The sequence below is a fragment of the Varanus komodoensis genome, unplaced genomic scaffold (genome assembly GCF_004798865.1).
Source record: "Varanus komodoensis strain SLA01 unplaced genomic scaffold, ASM479886v1 scaffold36, whole genome shotgun sequence".
NCBI classification, from domain to species: Eukaryota; Metazoa; Chordata; class Lepidosauria; order Squamata; family Varanidae; genus Varanus; species Varanus komodoensis.
In genome coordinates, this window is record NW_025335873.1 from 4,011,159 (window position 1) to 4,026,316 (window position 15,158).

The following is a 15,158-nucleotide window of genomic DNA, read 5'->3' on the forward strand; positions in this document are numbered from 1 at the left end:
TGAGCTCGGCTGTGGTTCCTCCACCGCCTCCTCCAGCTCCAGCCAATCAGAAGTCCGAGCGCCGAAGTGACGCGAGGCGCCAAGACAAAGGGGCGGGCCCGCCGGAGAGGCGGACGCGAGAGGGAGCTCTTCGTGACGCGCGGCCCCCTGGGTCGCTAGCGCTGAGGTCTCGCGAGATTTCCCTCCTGCGACTGCTCCCTCCCGTCCGCGGGTTTAAAATGGCGGCGCCGGGCGCGGTGGACGCTGCGCTGGAGCTGCTCGGGCGGATCTCGCGGCTGGAGGAGCCCTCCGAGGAGCTGCGGGCCCTGCGGGTGGCTGTGCAGGCCCTGCCGCCCGGCGCCCTGCGGGAGAGGGGCCCCGAGTTCCCTCTGGCGGGGCTCTTCGCTCTCATGGCGCGGGGGGACAGGTGAGTGGGAAGGACGGGGCCTTGCAGGCCGACGGTGGGCCGCTGCCGCAGGGCGGCTGCTGAGGTCGCTGGCAGCGTTGGGGTTCCAGGAAGGTGTTTGCAGGGTTTCAAGATACTAGCGCTCAGTGAGGAGGCGGAGCTGTGCCTGACCTTTGCCAGCTTTGTCTGGCTTCGACTCGAGGCTTTTCAAAAAGTAGCTTGTTTACATTTATTTGTAGATGAGTCAGCTCTGGCACCCAACCAAACCCAACCCTCAAATTCATTTATTTTATTTATTAGATTTATGCCCCGTATTTTTCTCTCAAAGCAGCTGCCGTCATTCTTCGCCTCCTGCTCTCAAGTCTTATTCCAACAACAACCCTGCGAGGTAGATTGGGCTGAGGGTCTGTGAGTGGTCCGGAGTCAACCGGTTGGCTCCATGGCTGAGCAGGGACTAGAACCCAGGTCGCCTGAATCCCAGAACTGTGCTCTTAAGCACTAGCCCTCGCGGGCCCTCCCAGTGCTTTGACACATTTTTTAAAGTCAGTCAAATTATAATTGCATATGACAGTAGACCAAATAGGTTACAGCCATAAGTTATGCAATGGGTCACACATGGTAAGAGTATTGAGCAAATAAGAACTGCTGCTTTCCTTTGAATGCTGGGGCCAAATGCAAAGGAATGGGGCCAAAAACATTATTTAATACCACGCAATCGCTGAAGTCCTGGGTGGTTTACAAGAGTGCTCATAAAAAATAGAATAGCAAAGGAATAAAAAACACATTTTAACTTAAAACTCATTACTACTCGACGACCTGTGCAGGGAGAAGGACAGGGGGAGTACATCCCTGTTGGTTCTTCTGGACCTCTCGGCGGCTTTCGATACCATCGACCATGGTATCCTTCTGGATAGACTTGCGGGATTGGGGGTTGGAGGCACTGCTTTGCAGTGGTTCCGCTCCTATCTCGACGGTCGATTCCAGAAGGTAGTGCTGGGGGACCATGTCTCTACGTCATGGCAGCTATGCCATGGGGTACCACAGGGCTCCATTCTATCCCCTCTGCTATTTAACATCTATATGAAACCGCTGGGAGAGGTCATCAGGAGGTGTGGGCTGCGGAATCATCAATACGCTGATGATACCCAGCTTTACCTCTCATTCTCCACTAATCCAGGTGAGGCAGTGGCTGTGCTGAACCGGTGCTTGGCCGAGGTAAGGGAATGGATGAGGGCCAATAAACTGAAACTCAACCCAGACAAGACGGAGGTCCTGTTGGTTGGCAGATCGGGTTTCGGAGAGGGTGGATTTGACCTGGTCCTGAATGGTGCAACACTCCCTCTTAGGGATAAGGTCCGCAGCTTAGGTGTACTCCTCGACCCGGAGCTTTCTTTGGAAGCTCAGGTGACAGCGGTAGCGAGGAACGCCTTCCTTCAGCTTCGGCTGATTAATCAGCTGCGCCCCTACCTGGAATACGACTGCCTGGCGACGGTGACACACGCGCTGGTGACTTCCCGCCTAGACTTCTGTAACGCGCTTTACGTGGGGCTTCCCCTGAAGACAGTCCGAACACTTCAATTGGTGCAAAATAGAGCTGCCAGGTTGCTGACGGGGACGGGGCGTTATGCTCACATGACTCCAGTCCTCCATCAGCTTCACTGGCTTCCCATTGAAGCCCGGGCCCAATTCAAGGTGTTGATTATGACCTACAAAGCCCTAAACGGCTTGGGTCCTGGCTACCTGCACGAGCGCTTACGTCCGTATATGCCCGACCGCCCTTTGAGATCTGCGGGAGAGTCCCTTCTCCGGGAACCCTCCATGAAAGAAATTAGGGGAGTAAGTACCCGGAGGAGGGCTTTCTCTGCGGTGGCGCCCAACCTATGGAATTCACTCCCCAAAGAGGTCCGCCTGGCACCGTCGTTACTGGTTTTTCGGCGCCAGGTAAAGACCTTTTTATTTAAACATCATTTCAATTGTTAAAACATATGATCTGGCCTGGGCAACTTCTTCTTCCTTCTCTTTCTCCTCCTATATTTTTATTTTATACTGATAACTTTAATTTTGTATTTGTAAATCAATGTATTTTTTGTATTGTTATATTTAATGGTAATTTATTATGTACTATTGTATTTCAATGTATTTTATCATGTTGTAAGCCGCCCCGAGGTTTCGGCAAGGGGCGGCATAGAAATGTTATAATAATAATAATAATAATAATAATAATAATAATACTAACAGCAAAGTTTTGGAGAGGCATTTTAACCTTTTCAAATGGGGGAAGAATGGCTAGGAAACCACCGAATGGGTGGTTTGCGGTGGGAAAGTGTGGGGCCAGGAGAAAGGGGTTGTGGCTATCTGAGGATCCCTGGAGGGCCAGTTTGACAGGGCAGGATTTGGCCTGGGGCCTCAGGTTCCCCCTGCTGCTTTATCTAGTGTCTAAAAAGGACCAGCCTGTAAAGTGATTGTTTGAGGTACTTGAAGACTGGATGGCATCAGAGAAAAGGGCTTGTTGCTGGTAGCACTTTCTCTTAACCTTTAAGAGGGAGGTCCCTGCAGTGGGCCTATGCCTCCTAAACATATGGGAGCAGCTACTTGGGTACTGTTCAGGTTTCCAAAGCTCAAAACGGTCACTGGGTGAACTGCTTGCTAACCTTCCTGTCTTTTTATTTTTCTTGAAAAGCAGTGAGCAGATCTCTTCTTGTGTTTCCATCCTGGAGCGGTTCCTCCAAATCATGGACCCCTTGTACGTGATCCAGAACTTTGGGGAAGAACTGCAGAAGGGCCTCTTCCATCCAGACGATTCAGTCAAAATTCTGACTGTATCCCAGGTGTGCACCATAGCATGCTTTTTATAATGGCAGCTTAGTAATTCCTGATCAGGGAAGGTTGTGAATGAGATCTACCTACCTTTTATGTCTGTGTCTTTATGTGTGACTGTGTACAGTGGCCTAGAGTGACAGCTGGAATATCTGAGAATCAGAATGGCAGGTGGGAACTGGCATGAACTTTTGTCTTATCCTAACTTTTGTTTACATTATTTTGTATTTATAGTTGTATATATGAATATATCTATTTATATATCCAAACAATAAAACAGAGTATATTATATGTATAATAGATTGCTTATTATTGTATTCATTTATATTAGTTGTATTATATATTTTATATTGTTTATTTTTTATATTATGTTTTCAAACATTTCGGAACTCTGGTTGGAAGGTGGGATGTAAATACTCTTACAATGTTGTGTTGAATTTCTAGGTTGGACGGGTAGCAGAAGATCCTGATGCTGCTAAAGAAATCCTTAATACTCCAGAGTTGCTGAGGCAGGTTATTTATTGCATTGCTGCAGAGAAAATAGCAGTGGCCAAAGAGGTAAGAGATCCTAGAAACAGATACTAACTTGGAGCAGTTGATGTCATGGCTTTTGGCCATATTTTGGGACGAGGATGGCAGGCAGGCAAAGGCCCCTCCTATTCCTTCCCCCACCTGGACTGTCACTTCCTTGCCCTGCAAGGCTGCTCCATCCTCTGCCCTGCAGGAAAATGTTTATTAGTGGTTTTTAAACGTTGTTCTATAATTTTTTAAACTAATGCCTCCTAGTTAAGAATTTATCCTGTAAGGTGGGACCTCAATAATAGCTTCTCACCTTATTGTCTTTGGTGTGCCTTTAGGTGACTTGATCTTGGGTGTCCTTCATATGTCAGAAGATTATTTCTGAAAAAAAGTCTGTGTGTTGAACTTCAGATCTGAACTTTAGGAGTGGAATCTGTGTCCAAAACCTGAAGTTTTGCCTTGCTTTTAATATCCACTGTCTGTTTTTTCTATCTTTGTTTACGTTGCTGATGTTTTCTAGGCCATAAAGTCGCTATCAAGGGTGGCAGAAACACCTGAGGGTTTAGAGTCTTTGCTTGCAGGCAACTTGCTAGTCGACCTGAAAAATATCATGGCGAAGAGTGACATCATACGCTATCGTGTGTACGAGGCAAGATTTTTTGTTTCCTTTGTGGCCTAGCCAGCCTTTTAACTGAAGTGAAGTGCATAATGAATAGTCATTGTGTTTGTGGGCATAAGGGCCGCTTCTCAAATCAGAGCGGCCTTTTCATACTTGTTGCCATCCAGGGTGGTGGGCTGCCACTCCCAGGAGTCCCAATAGTCAGGAACTTTGGGAATTGTAGTTCAGTGCATCTGGAAGATTCCAGAAGGCTGATAAAAGGCCTGGGATAACTATCCTGACTTGCAGTAGCACGACTCTATGCTCCATCGGTGAGGGTGTTCAAAGATAGGCTAGACGTGCCCATGGTGCGCATGTCCTGAGCGGAGCCGGGGGTCAGACTAGATGGCCCGGGAGACCCCTTCTGACTCGATCTGTTTCTGTGTTTCACTCTATTTACTATTTTTGTAAAGCTTAGATGTATTTCTAATCTAAAGCATTTTAATGTTTACTTCTATATTGTAAGTTATGTGTTTCTTATCTAAACTATTTTAGAAGTAATCCTTTGGTCCCTAAGACATTGTTTGGGGGGCCATGGGATGCTAGGATGGAGGCTGACATCTGACACTTCTCCTCTGCTACTTTGACGCTAGTGTGGAAAGAACTGTGCTTTTGGCCTTCAAGGTTGGACACTCAAATCAGGGAAGGAAGAAAAAGGGACATTTCAGTGGTGGGGAGGGAAGAGCACAGGGGAGGCTGGGACACGAGTTATCCTAACCCTTTTCCGGCCTCCTTCTCACACCCTCAGAAGCACTATTGCTAGGCGGGCAAAAGAGCCAGTCCAGCAAAAAATTCTGGGTGGGAGACCAAGGAAGCGAAGAGCACCTCAGCTTCCCCTTGTGCCCTGCCTTGGGTGACTCAAAGCCTCTGTTAAGGAGCTCTTGCCACCAACTGGCATTTATTTATTTATTTAGAGTTTTTGTATCGCTTAATGCCTCGGGACGGCTTACAAAAATAAACATAATGCAAAAAATACGAATTATACGAATTAAAAACCTGATTCATTCCGGCTGCAAGTTAAAACTTAGAGTTAATATTAAATGTTATTAAAATATTGCTGAAATAAAAAGGTCTTGGCCTGGCGCCAAAAAACAAATAACAACGGTGCCAGGTGGACCTTTCTGGGGAGCACATTCCAAAGATGGGGCACCACCGCAGAGAAAGCCCTCCTTTTCACTGTCATTCAACCAGTGATGGGGCCGAATGGTTTCCAGGTTTCCTGGAAAACTTTGAATGGGGAATTTTTCCAATGCAAGTGAAGCCGATTTGCACAGGAGAATTGGCAGCTTGCATCGGAATATTTTCAGGAGCCGGGATGGGAATCTAGAAGGCCAAACCATCTAGGGAACCACGATTCCCACTGTCCCTTACCATTCGCTGAGGTTGCCAGAGCTGATGGGTGTGGTAGCCTGAAGCATCTGAAGGGCTACGAGTGGTTCACCTTCTGCCTTACTGGGAGCTATTTTAGCACGTTTATTTTACTTCTGTTTCATAAGCAATGCTGAAAAAGTGCATAATGCTAATTCTCCCTCCAGAGCGTTACAGGTGTAGGCGTTCTGTAAAACACGAAGATCCTACTAAAAATTCCACAGTATAAAATTAAAACATGGGCCAATGCAGTATCAAAAAAATGCTAATGATGTAAAGACTTCATACATTTTTAAAGTCTGGGAGAGCAGGAATGTAAGTCGGGACAGAAAAGACAGGTGTGGCTGTCAGGTGAACTTCCCTTGGGAAGACAGGTCAGAATTTGGAAGCAGCTCTCCTCACCGCTCCCCGACTCTTACCCTGTGAGTGCTCCTTAATGCATAACTTTACATTGAGTTAGCATTTCGAGTCACCTCCTGCAATGTCTCTGCAGGCCATCAGCATCCATGCTGTCGAGGTGAGTTCATTTTGTGCCCTGAGTTATCACAGAAATGCAGCGCATCTTCCTAGAATCATAGAATAGTAGTGTGGGAAGGGACCATGAAGGCCATCGGGTCCAACCCCCTGCTGTTGCAGGACACCAGTTCACACCATCCCACTCAGATGGCTGCCCAGGCTCTTCTTGAATGTCTCCAGTGTGGGAGAGCCCCCCACCTCTCCAGGCAGCTGGTCCCACTGTCGCATTGCTCTGACCGTGGGGAAACGTTTCCTGATGTCTAGCCTGAGTTTGGGTGGTTGCAACTTGAATTGATTATTCTATGTCCTACACTCTAGTCTGAGCAAGAAGAGATCTTGGCCTTCCTCTTTGTGCCAGCCTTTGAGGGACTTACAGGGGGCTATCATGCCCCCCTCAGTCTTCTCTTCTCAAGGCTGAACATGTCCTTGTATGGTTGCCTGCCTGCGTTACTCCTATATCCTTAAAAAGTTCTCACGGTGCCCTTTCCTGTGCTCTTTTGTTAGCTAGTTGTCAATATTTCCTCCATGTCGGTGGATTCGCTGAACTATTGTGTGAACAGCGGAATAATATCGGAGCTGATTGGGGAGCTGACGGGGAATGACGTGCTTGTCAGGTGGGTGGCAGGATGCACCTTAAAAGTGACCCTTCTGTCTTGAGCATCCCTTTAGCTACAGTCCTGTTTGCTGTGAGGTGACTCTGTACAGGCTGCCTTACTGACCAACCAGAGTTTTGGCTGCATGCTCTGCAGGGCACCGAGTTTTGGTGCAAATCTCCCTCTCCTTGCTTCCCCTTAGTACCTCCAACCGATTTGTACCTAACAAACATGTAAGCCAAATGTTCCACAGCCACACCTGATGACAGAAGGAAGGAGTGTTTCCAGAGCCTTGCTGAGCGAGGATCCTGTCTCATGTGGTGCTGGAGGGGAAGCAGACCTCCTTTGGGGTTTGCGGGAGCAGGACAACCAGCGCTGTACAGAACTGTGCCCTGGAGAGATCCTTTCTGCCTTTTCTCACTCTCTTCATACTTTGCCCACGTGGGAGAAGGCCTTGCACCTGAAAATGACAGCCGGCTAGTAACCCGAGCCGATCTTGGTGAACACCTGAGGGGGAGAGGCACAACTCGGGGTTTGTGTTAAGCGCTCTGCCTTGCTCACGGGCCTTGGTTGCAGGGCACGACTCCAAGACTCTTCCATGGGATGCGTTCAGAGCCAAGAATTTTTTAATGGTGTATCTGTGACTGTGGTCCTCAGACCTCTGGTTCAGGGGGAAAAAACCCCTGTTGAGCTCAAGGGACTGAGTTTTTGAGGCAGTTTAATTTGCTTAGCAGTCTTCAGGTACAAAAGAAGAGATGGAGCAGCCCAGACAATCCCCTGGGTCAGACCCTGCAGTTGGACTTCACTCCTGGTCAGTTCTGTCTGGTCACTTTGACTCAGTGGAAGGTTTTGGTATATGCATCTGTTTGTCCTCTTATCTCCTGCATACCCTTCCCTCTCCTGAGTGGTGCCTTTGACAGCACCATCGCAGGCACATCCACTCAGAAGCAAGCCCCAGTGAATGGAATGAGTGTTAAATGGGTGTTGAATTGCAGCCTGAGGTGACTAGCTGGAATGCAAGGCTTGTCTTGTCTTCCAGCTCTTGGTAGTGACCAGATAATATTAGATACCTTATAAATAAATGACCTCAACTTGCAGCAAGAACAGTTGCAATGGATTGCTGGAGTGTTGGAGGACTCTGAGGCAACCTCATTTCATTGCCAGCATGATGTAATGGTTAAAGTGTCAGACTGGGACTCGGGTGATGCAGGTTCTAGTCCCCGCTCAGCCATGAAGCTCATTGGGCTGGTTGTAGACTCTCGGCCTGAGCCACCTTCCTCTCAGTGAGGAGCTAGAGGGGAAGTGGAGGACCGATATGTAAGTTTCCTTGGGACTAAGGCGCGTCTCTTCCTGCACTGCAGAGCGACCTGTATCGAGATGGTGACCTCTCTGGCGCACACGCACCATGGGCTCCAGTATCTTGCCCAGCAAGGAATCATCGATAAGATTTCCAACATCATCATCGGGGCCGACTCTGATCCCTTCTCTGGCTTCTACTTGCCAGGTGACGGAAGTGTTGCGTGTCAGTGTGATTTTTCTTATCTCCAAGTGGATTGTATTGATTTCATATTTGGGTATCCCATCATGCGCCTTAAGCAGAAGGTTTGGGGCTCCTCTCAAGGGAGTTTCATGGGTTCGGAGTTTGGAGGCTAGTCTTGCCTCTGCTGGCTGGGGAGGATGGGAGTTGTGGTCAGACACACCTGGGCGGGGGGGGGGCAGGCTGTGGAGCTGCATGGAGTGTCATGTCCCCTCCCCACTGAGTTTGGCGTGTGAACAGCAGAGGCATGTGCTGGTGGAAGCCTCACAAAGGAGCCAGTCCTGTCATCAAGGCAAGTCTTTCCGCCAGTTGTGGCTTTTGTTAGTCTCCAATTTAGTCTCCAAGCCTTTATTTTATATCCCCTTTTTCTCCCAGGTTATTCAAGGGACTGCTTTTGGTCCTGTTCCCCCTCATTTTGTGCTTTCAGCAGCCCTGCGAGATGGGGAAAAGCTGGGGTGAGAATGTGTACCTTCCCTGCGTGTTCAGCTACCATGCCTGTGAGCTGTAACCATTGGATGTGCTGACCGCAGTTTAGGGGGATGTAGTGCAGCGCATCCAGGGGCCACTGGGTTGCCTGTGGTGCATATGGGCTCTCTCACCCCCTGCAGTGGCTGTTTTTCAGGGTTTCTAGGAGGCTGCCGAGGAGAGCGGATTGGCCTGCATGTGAACAAGCGGTCTGATCTGGCAGAGCTTTGTGGGGACAGGTTGCTAGCAACAGCCGTGAGCTTGCTTGCTTGCGGGACTGCCCTAGCAGGAGCACCAGCTCCCGGGGGAGCCAGGAAGCGCAGTCCGCTTTGTATTTGGCTTCCCAGGGCAGCACTGGCTGCCCTGGACTGGTTTGATCTGGCCCGGCCAAGCATGTTAGCAAGCTTGACAACACGACCCTGGCTTGGGGCTGTGAACAAGCTGTTCATTCCCAAGTGGTTGCAGGTCCTGTGTCTGCTGTGTGGAGGATGATTCTGGGTAAAAAAACCCAAGGTGACATAGACTTGGGCCTTTGAGTGTCATCACTTCTTAATTTTTTTTCATTGCCCACTGCAGTGATAGCAGAGGGTGGGCAGCCCCGTTCTCCCCCATCTCTGCAGACAGTCGTCTGTGCTAAGTCTGTTTCTGTGCTCTGCCTTCTTAATCAAGCCCAAGGATAACTCCGCTTCTTAGCTGCAGTGTCCTTAAACCAGAATGGCGTTGACTCTCTCCTGGGGCGGCTCTTTGGCCATCCTTAATGCCAGCTCGTCGCTGTGTCTTTGAGGACTGGCCTGCGATGCTTACGCAGTCTGCTGCAAAAGGCATAGCCCGCATCCAAGAGATGCTCTCCCTCTCTTACGCTGTGGCCTGAGCTTAAAGTGCCAGGTGACATGGCGAGGTTGGGCTTGGCATCCCGAACAAAGCACCGTCCCTTGGCGTTAGCTGGCTGGGCCTTACAGCCTGGATAAAGGTCATCCTTCCCCACCTTGTGCCTTCTGGATGTGTTGGACTCCCTTCCTCCCCAGCGGAATTTGCGGTTTAGCTCATCCAGAGGGGTACGCTTTCTCCTAACCTTTGTGCAGCAAGTTCTTGTCTGTCGGCTCTCTCTTCCCACGTGGCATGAATGACCCCTTTTCTTTTCCGGCTCCACAGGCTTTGTGAAATTTTTCGGCAACCTGGCTATGGTTGACAGCCCCCAGCAGGTCTGCGAGCAATACCCCGCCTTTGTGGAGAAGGTCTTCAGCATGGCCGAAGGGCCCGACCCGACCCTGTTTGGTGTCGCTGTGGACACCCTCGGGATCCTGGGCTCCAACGTGGAGGGGAAGCTGGTGCTGCAGAAGAGAGGTTTGTTCCGTGTTATGTAAACCTAAAGAGGAAGGGGGCTGTCACTGCGCATTTCACAAAATGGACCCTCCGAATGGAAAAGAACGCATGGCTGGGTGCCATCGGGGCCCTGATGGGACTCATAGATGGGGCTCTGAAGCCGAGGTGGAAAACACGCGGCTTTGCCCCTTGTCCAGCGGCAGCCTTTCCTCCTTAGTCCCGCTTTGTCCGTGCGGCAGAGTCGAGGCTTCTTTTAAACTGCAGTTCTTCATGGGGGCGGTAGGACAAGAAGCGGGGAATGAGCCGATGTGCCAATTGCAGATGTGTCGGAATTACTCTTGGCTCCTCTCCGCAGCTTCCACGTTATAAAAATCATTTGAAGCAGACCTGCATTGACATTTCTGGGCCAAACTGAGAAATAAGCTGACGTTGTAAGGCAGTTTTCCCATGGAATGGGATTCATTTTAAAATAATCATAATAACAACCTCTCCTCTGTCTTCCCAGGCAGTCAGTTTTATCACGTGCTAAACAAAATCGGGCATCAGGCAAGGAATGCCCCAACAGAGCTGAGAGTCCGGTGCCTTGATGCAATTTCCTCTCTCTTGTACTTGCTGGTAAGCTGCACGACATGGGAAAATGCCCACTTCCTCATGATGGATGCAGCTTGCTGGGGCACAATTTGCCCTTGCAGGCAAGCGAGAACAGCAGGGCGTCCCTGGGCATCTTAGGTGGCCATGACTTGAATGGCTGAAAGAGATTTGTAACAAGCAATTCTTCTGATAGAACAGTGACCAGCTCTTAGGAGCTGACTGCTTGGTAGCTTGTCAAGCTCCCCAGAAGTATGACTATAACCACCTCCATTCGTCTTGTAAATCTAATGAGCAAAGCTTGAATCTAAACAATGCGTAAATGGCCACTTCTGCAAGAAAAGCATAACATTCTACAGTTTTGCATTTTTAAATTAAAGTAGTGCTCTCTCTCAAAGGCATTGGAATGGAGGTTAAAAATGGCCAGCCGCGCCTGCAGCTTCAAGCCCCCTTCTCAGAGGTGCATAAGGATGCCAGCTGTAATCCCTTAATATGCATTTTCTTTGAGTTTTCGAGAAAACATGATTGGCTGCATCTGCAAACTCACCCCTTTTTATGTACAGCCTGACCAGCAGACAGAAGACCTTCTGGGGATGACAGAATTCTGGTTCTCCTCTCTATCCAGCCAGCCCATGGAACTCTTCCGGAGCATCAGCACCCAACCCTTCCCAGATCTCCACTGTGGTGCTTTGAGGGTCTTCACTGTAAGTGCCCCTTTTCCAACTCAGTCGTGTCTTGGCCAGTTCCAGAATCCCCAGTTAGAACCAAGCAAATATACCCGAAACATTGGCAAGCTGTTCCAGAGAAGCAAGTGCAAGGAGCTGGTCATGGAAAGGTGGACTTGTTGAAATCTACCTAAACCAGAGGCTTAGGATGGCGCTGAAGGATGAGCCACAGGCATGCTCTTTACTCCAATAAGTCTGTGCCTCAGATATTTTAAACTTTCTCTCCTCCAAACCGTATTGCTGTTAATGGTTCTGCTTCAGCATTGTGTTTTACTAGTGGCTTGGCTGGCTATCCTGAGCTGTTCTGGAGCTCTCAGTTTGGAGGTAGAAAGGTGGGTATGCATTCCAATAAAACCTCTTGTTACAGGCCATTGCTAACCAGCCGTGGGCGCAGAAGATAATGGTGGCTAGCCCAGGCTTCGTGGAATATGTCGTGGACAGATCAGTGGAACCAGACAAAGCTTCTAAGGAGGCCAAGTATGAACTTGTCAAAGCCCTGGCTAACTCAAAGACCACCGCCGAGATCTTCGGAAACCAGCATTACCTAAGGCTTCGGGCTTACCTGCGCGAAGGACCTTACTACGTCAAGGCTGTTTCAACCACGGCCTTGGAGGGAGCAGAATAACTTTGAACCGGCTTTAAATTGCTCTGCGGTAATTCCAGATGGTCTTTGGACTTCTCAAGCTTTTGACTCCATGAGGATGGAGAGGGGGGTAAAAACCTGAGGAAGGAATTGGTTTGCTGTTCTTGTTTTCAACTTTGAATGACAGATAATTGGGTAGAAAGGTTGAGGACCATGTTACTCTGGCGTACCTGTATTCTCTGAGGTAAGCCAAGGGAGCTTTTCTGGATCATGATTGACAGTTTGGACCTTTAGTCAACTGCAGATGAGAGCTTTGCATATCACGGCAGGCCTCGTAAACAGCAGCTTGTCCGCTCTGGGTAAAGCTACCTTGGCATTTTCGGCGAGAAGGTGCGTCATTTGATGAGCAAACGCTTTGAGGCAGCCACGCTGCATTGGGGAGTGGGGGTCCTGTGCCCCCAGATCCGGAATGATTCGGTCTCTGTGGGGAGCGTGAAGGACCCTTGCGTCTCCAGCGAGAGCTCAGGCTGGCAGCAAGAACACGCTGGGCTGCTTTTAGCGGGTGGTGAATTTCATGGGCTGCTTTTGCTTTATAAAATGGAGCTTAAAGTAAAAACAGGTATCTCTCTTGTCGAGCTTTTCCATTTCAGACTGTGTGTGCGGGCAGCGCTTTCTCGTGTCGAGTGATTCCTGTACATGCCAAACTGGAAGACATGTCTGCGAACCTCCTTCTGCCGTGCTTGTTTTTTGGGATGGGTTGGGAGAGTTGATTCCTGTGTGGCACCCTTCCACAACCTGGTGCCCTTCAAGGTTTAACTTCAGCTTCATCGATCCAGAGCAGCAGGGCTAAAATGCCCAGACCTGACCAAAACATCTGGAAGGCAGTACATTGGTGGAGTCTCTCCACGCCCTTGCCCTGAATTGGTGCAGCCTGGTAGCAGGTAATGTCACTTGCGGCCTGTCATGGTCAGTTAGCTCTTCTGAGAAGAATGCATCTTAGATTGGAGTGCTCCCAGAGGATATGGATATATGGATATATATCTGCATATATCCATATATATCTCTTCCCCGATATATATATATATTGAATTTCAGTCCCTGCCTGAACCCTTGACTCTTAACACAAATTGCAGAGAGCAGAAATGCAAGTCAATTAGAAAAGCTAAGTCTCAGAGGTACAAGTTTCTGAGGGAACAACAGAATTTTGGGTAAAACTATTCTAGGTGGGTAATTAAGCATTGGTTTTTTTGGGGGGGATGCACAAAAACTGGAGGGGGGAGGAGGAATGGGATGACCTCAGGTGACCGTCCTCCTGTTTGCTGCACTTATGCTTCATGTTACTAGTTCCTAGGAAGGGAGAGGAGGCTAGTATCGTGCGTCTCCCTTGGTGCACACACAACTTACCTTTTGATCAGGTTGGCCATCGATCACCACCACTGCTCTCCCGTTTACTTATATGCCACTTTATATCAAAAGGTATGTGGAAAGTAGTTGACAGCTTAATTCAGTGATCAGCAGTTTTAAAAGTTGAAAGTAATCATAGCGATAAGAATATGAAACACTCACACAGTATAAAATGGTACAGAAACTGACCCAACAGTTTAAAACCAAACTGGAGGAGACTCAAATGTGTTAATTATATAATTAAGGCCAAATAGACTTCTGTTCCAGCAAGGGCTTCTCCACAATTAACAATTCTAATTGGCCAGCAGTCATGCCTCAGGTTGGTGGCAGCCTTCCTCCCAGCTCTCGCATGAGGAGGGGAAGATTGCCACTCAAGAACATCAAGAGCTCTTTGAATCAGACCAAAGCACCACCTAATTCAGTGTTTAGTTTGCAACCAGATGCTCGTGGGAGGACCGTAAGCAGGATGTGAGTGCGACCGCAGCGCTAGGGATGCTAATGGGCTGGGCCACTGCTGTTCAAAGCATCTCACATCTGTTACCCCAGGCAAGGCATGGCCCGCATGCTAGAGCCCGTCAAGAGCTTCACAAACTTGTGTAACTGCCTTCTAAAACCATCTAGGTGGGTTTGCTATGCCGTGGCGGTGAATTCCATCGCTTGACGTCCTGTGTCACGGATTCCTAAGCAAATTGTGTCAAACTGGGGTCCCTGATTAAATGACCACAATCCAGCACCCAGTGGTGTGTGTGTTATGTTCAGGCTCAAGCCTGTAGGTGTCAAATGTGTTTGGGCCTTACGCTTTTTGTAGCTTGTTAGGTCACCAAGTAGCATCCGTGGTAGATGAGTCGATTATTTTAGTAAGCTGGACCACTTTCATGTCTGAGACTCTTAAGATTTGTGTTTCCCTCTGCTTGGACCAATGAGGGAGGTGCGTCTTGAAACATGAGTTTTACTTCCTGTTACGTGTGTTTGCAGATATGATTTTGATGCAACATTTTGGTTGCGCTGCTACAGATTCAAGTATGTGCTTAACAATTCTTTTAAGTGTATTGTTCAAACAGTATCGTGTAGCTTGTCCGCCTGAAATGAAGAAGTCGGCAAAAACTAGTTAAATAAAGCTGTATTTATATAATTTGGGGAGTTATCTTGCCATCCTATAAGCTCTCCAATTGTAGCTTTTAATATGTGATCCATCTGCTGTTAAAATGGCACTTCCCTGCATTATACGTATATTGATCAATTTCAGACCTCTCAGTGTTGCGTATGTTCATGCAAAGATCCTTGAACATCTGAATCCTATTTGGGGAGGGGCAGGGAAGTGTAAGGGTGCTGCCGAATCTTAGTTGAAAGCCAGTCCAGATCCGACGCTCTTATTTACCCCATGTCCTCTTGGTGGGCTGTGGAAACGGCCTTTTCCTGTTGCCCCTCAATACCATATGCTATTCATTGGCAGGATATTCAGGCTGTAGTTTAGCCCTTATCCTCTCCCCTTATTCTTTTAATGCTTGGGGGAGTGTGTGTCATCTGAACCCCCCCCCCCCCAGCATATCCACTGTCAGTCTGTGCTGGCCATTGATTCGTGAAATTCTGTGTCAGTTCATTGGGTTCTGCATAAATGGACTGTGTGCTTTACCATAGCAAAACTATTTGCAGCATCTTTGTGTGTGAATAGTTGGA

General features: G+C 48.7%; 1 protein-coding gene across 1 annotated transcript; it reads left to right on the forward strand.

Moving 5' to 3' along the window:
- Nucleotides 1-218: 218 nt before the first annotated feature.
- Nucleotides 219-14,726, forward strand: PSMD5 (proteasome 26S subunit, non-ATPase 5). Its single transcript, XM_044439716.1, has 10 exons — nt 219-406; nt 3,066-3,213; nt 3,647-3,760; nt 4,242-4,370; nt 6,768-6,877; nt 8,218-8,360; nt 10,011-10,202; nt 10,687-10,796; nt 11,333-11,473; nt 11,862-14,726. The coding sequence occupies exons 1-10, from the start codon at nt 219-221 to the stop codon at nt 12,117-12,119; spliced, it is 1,533 nt and encodes a 510-aa protein (XP_044295651.1). The 3' UTR covers nt 12,120-14,726.
- Nucleotides 14,727-15,158: the final 432 nt, after the last annotated feature.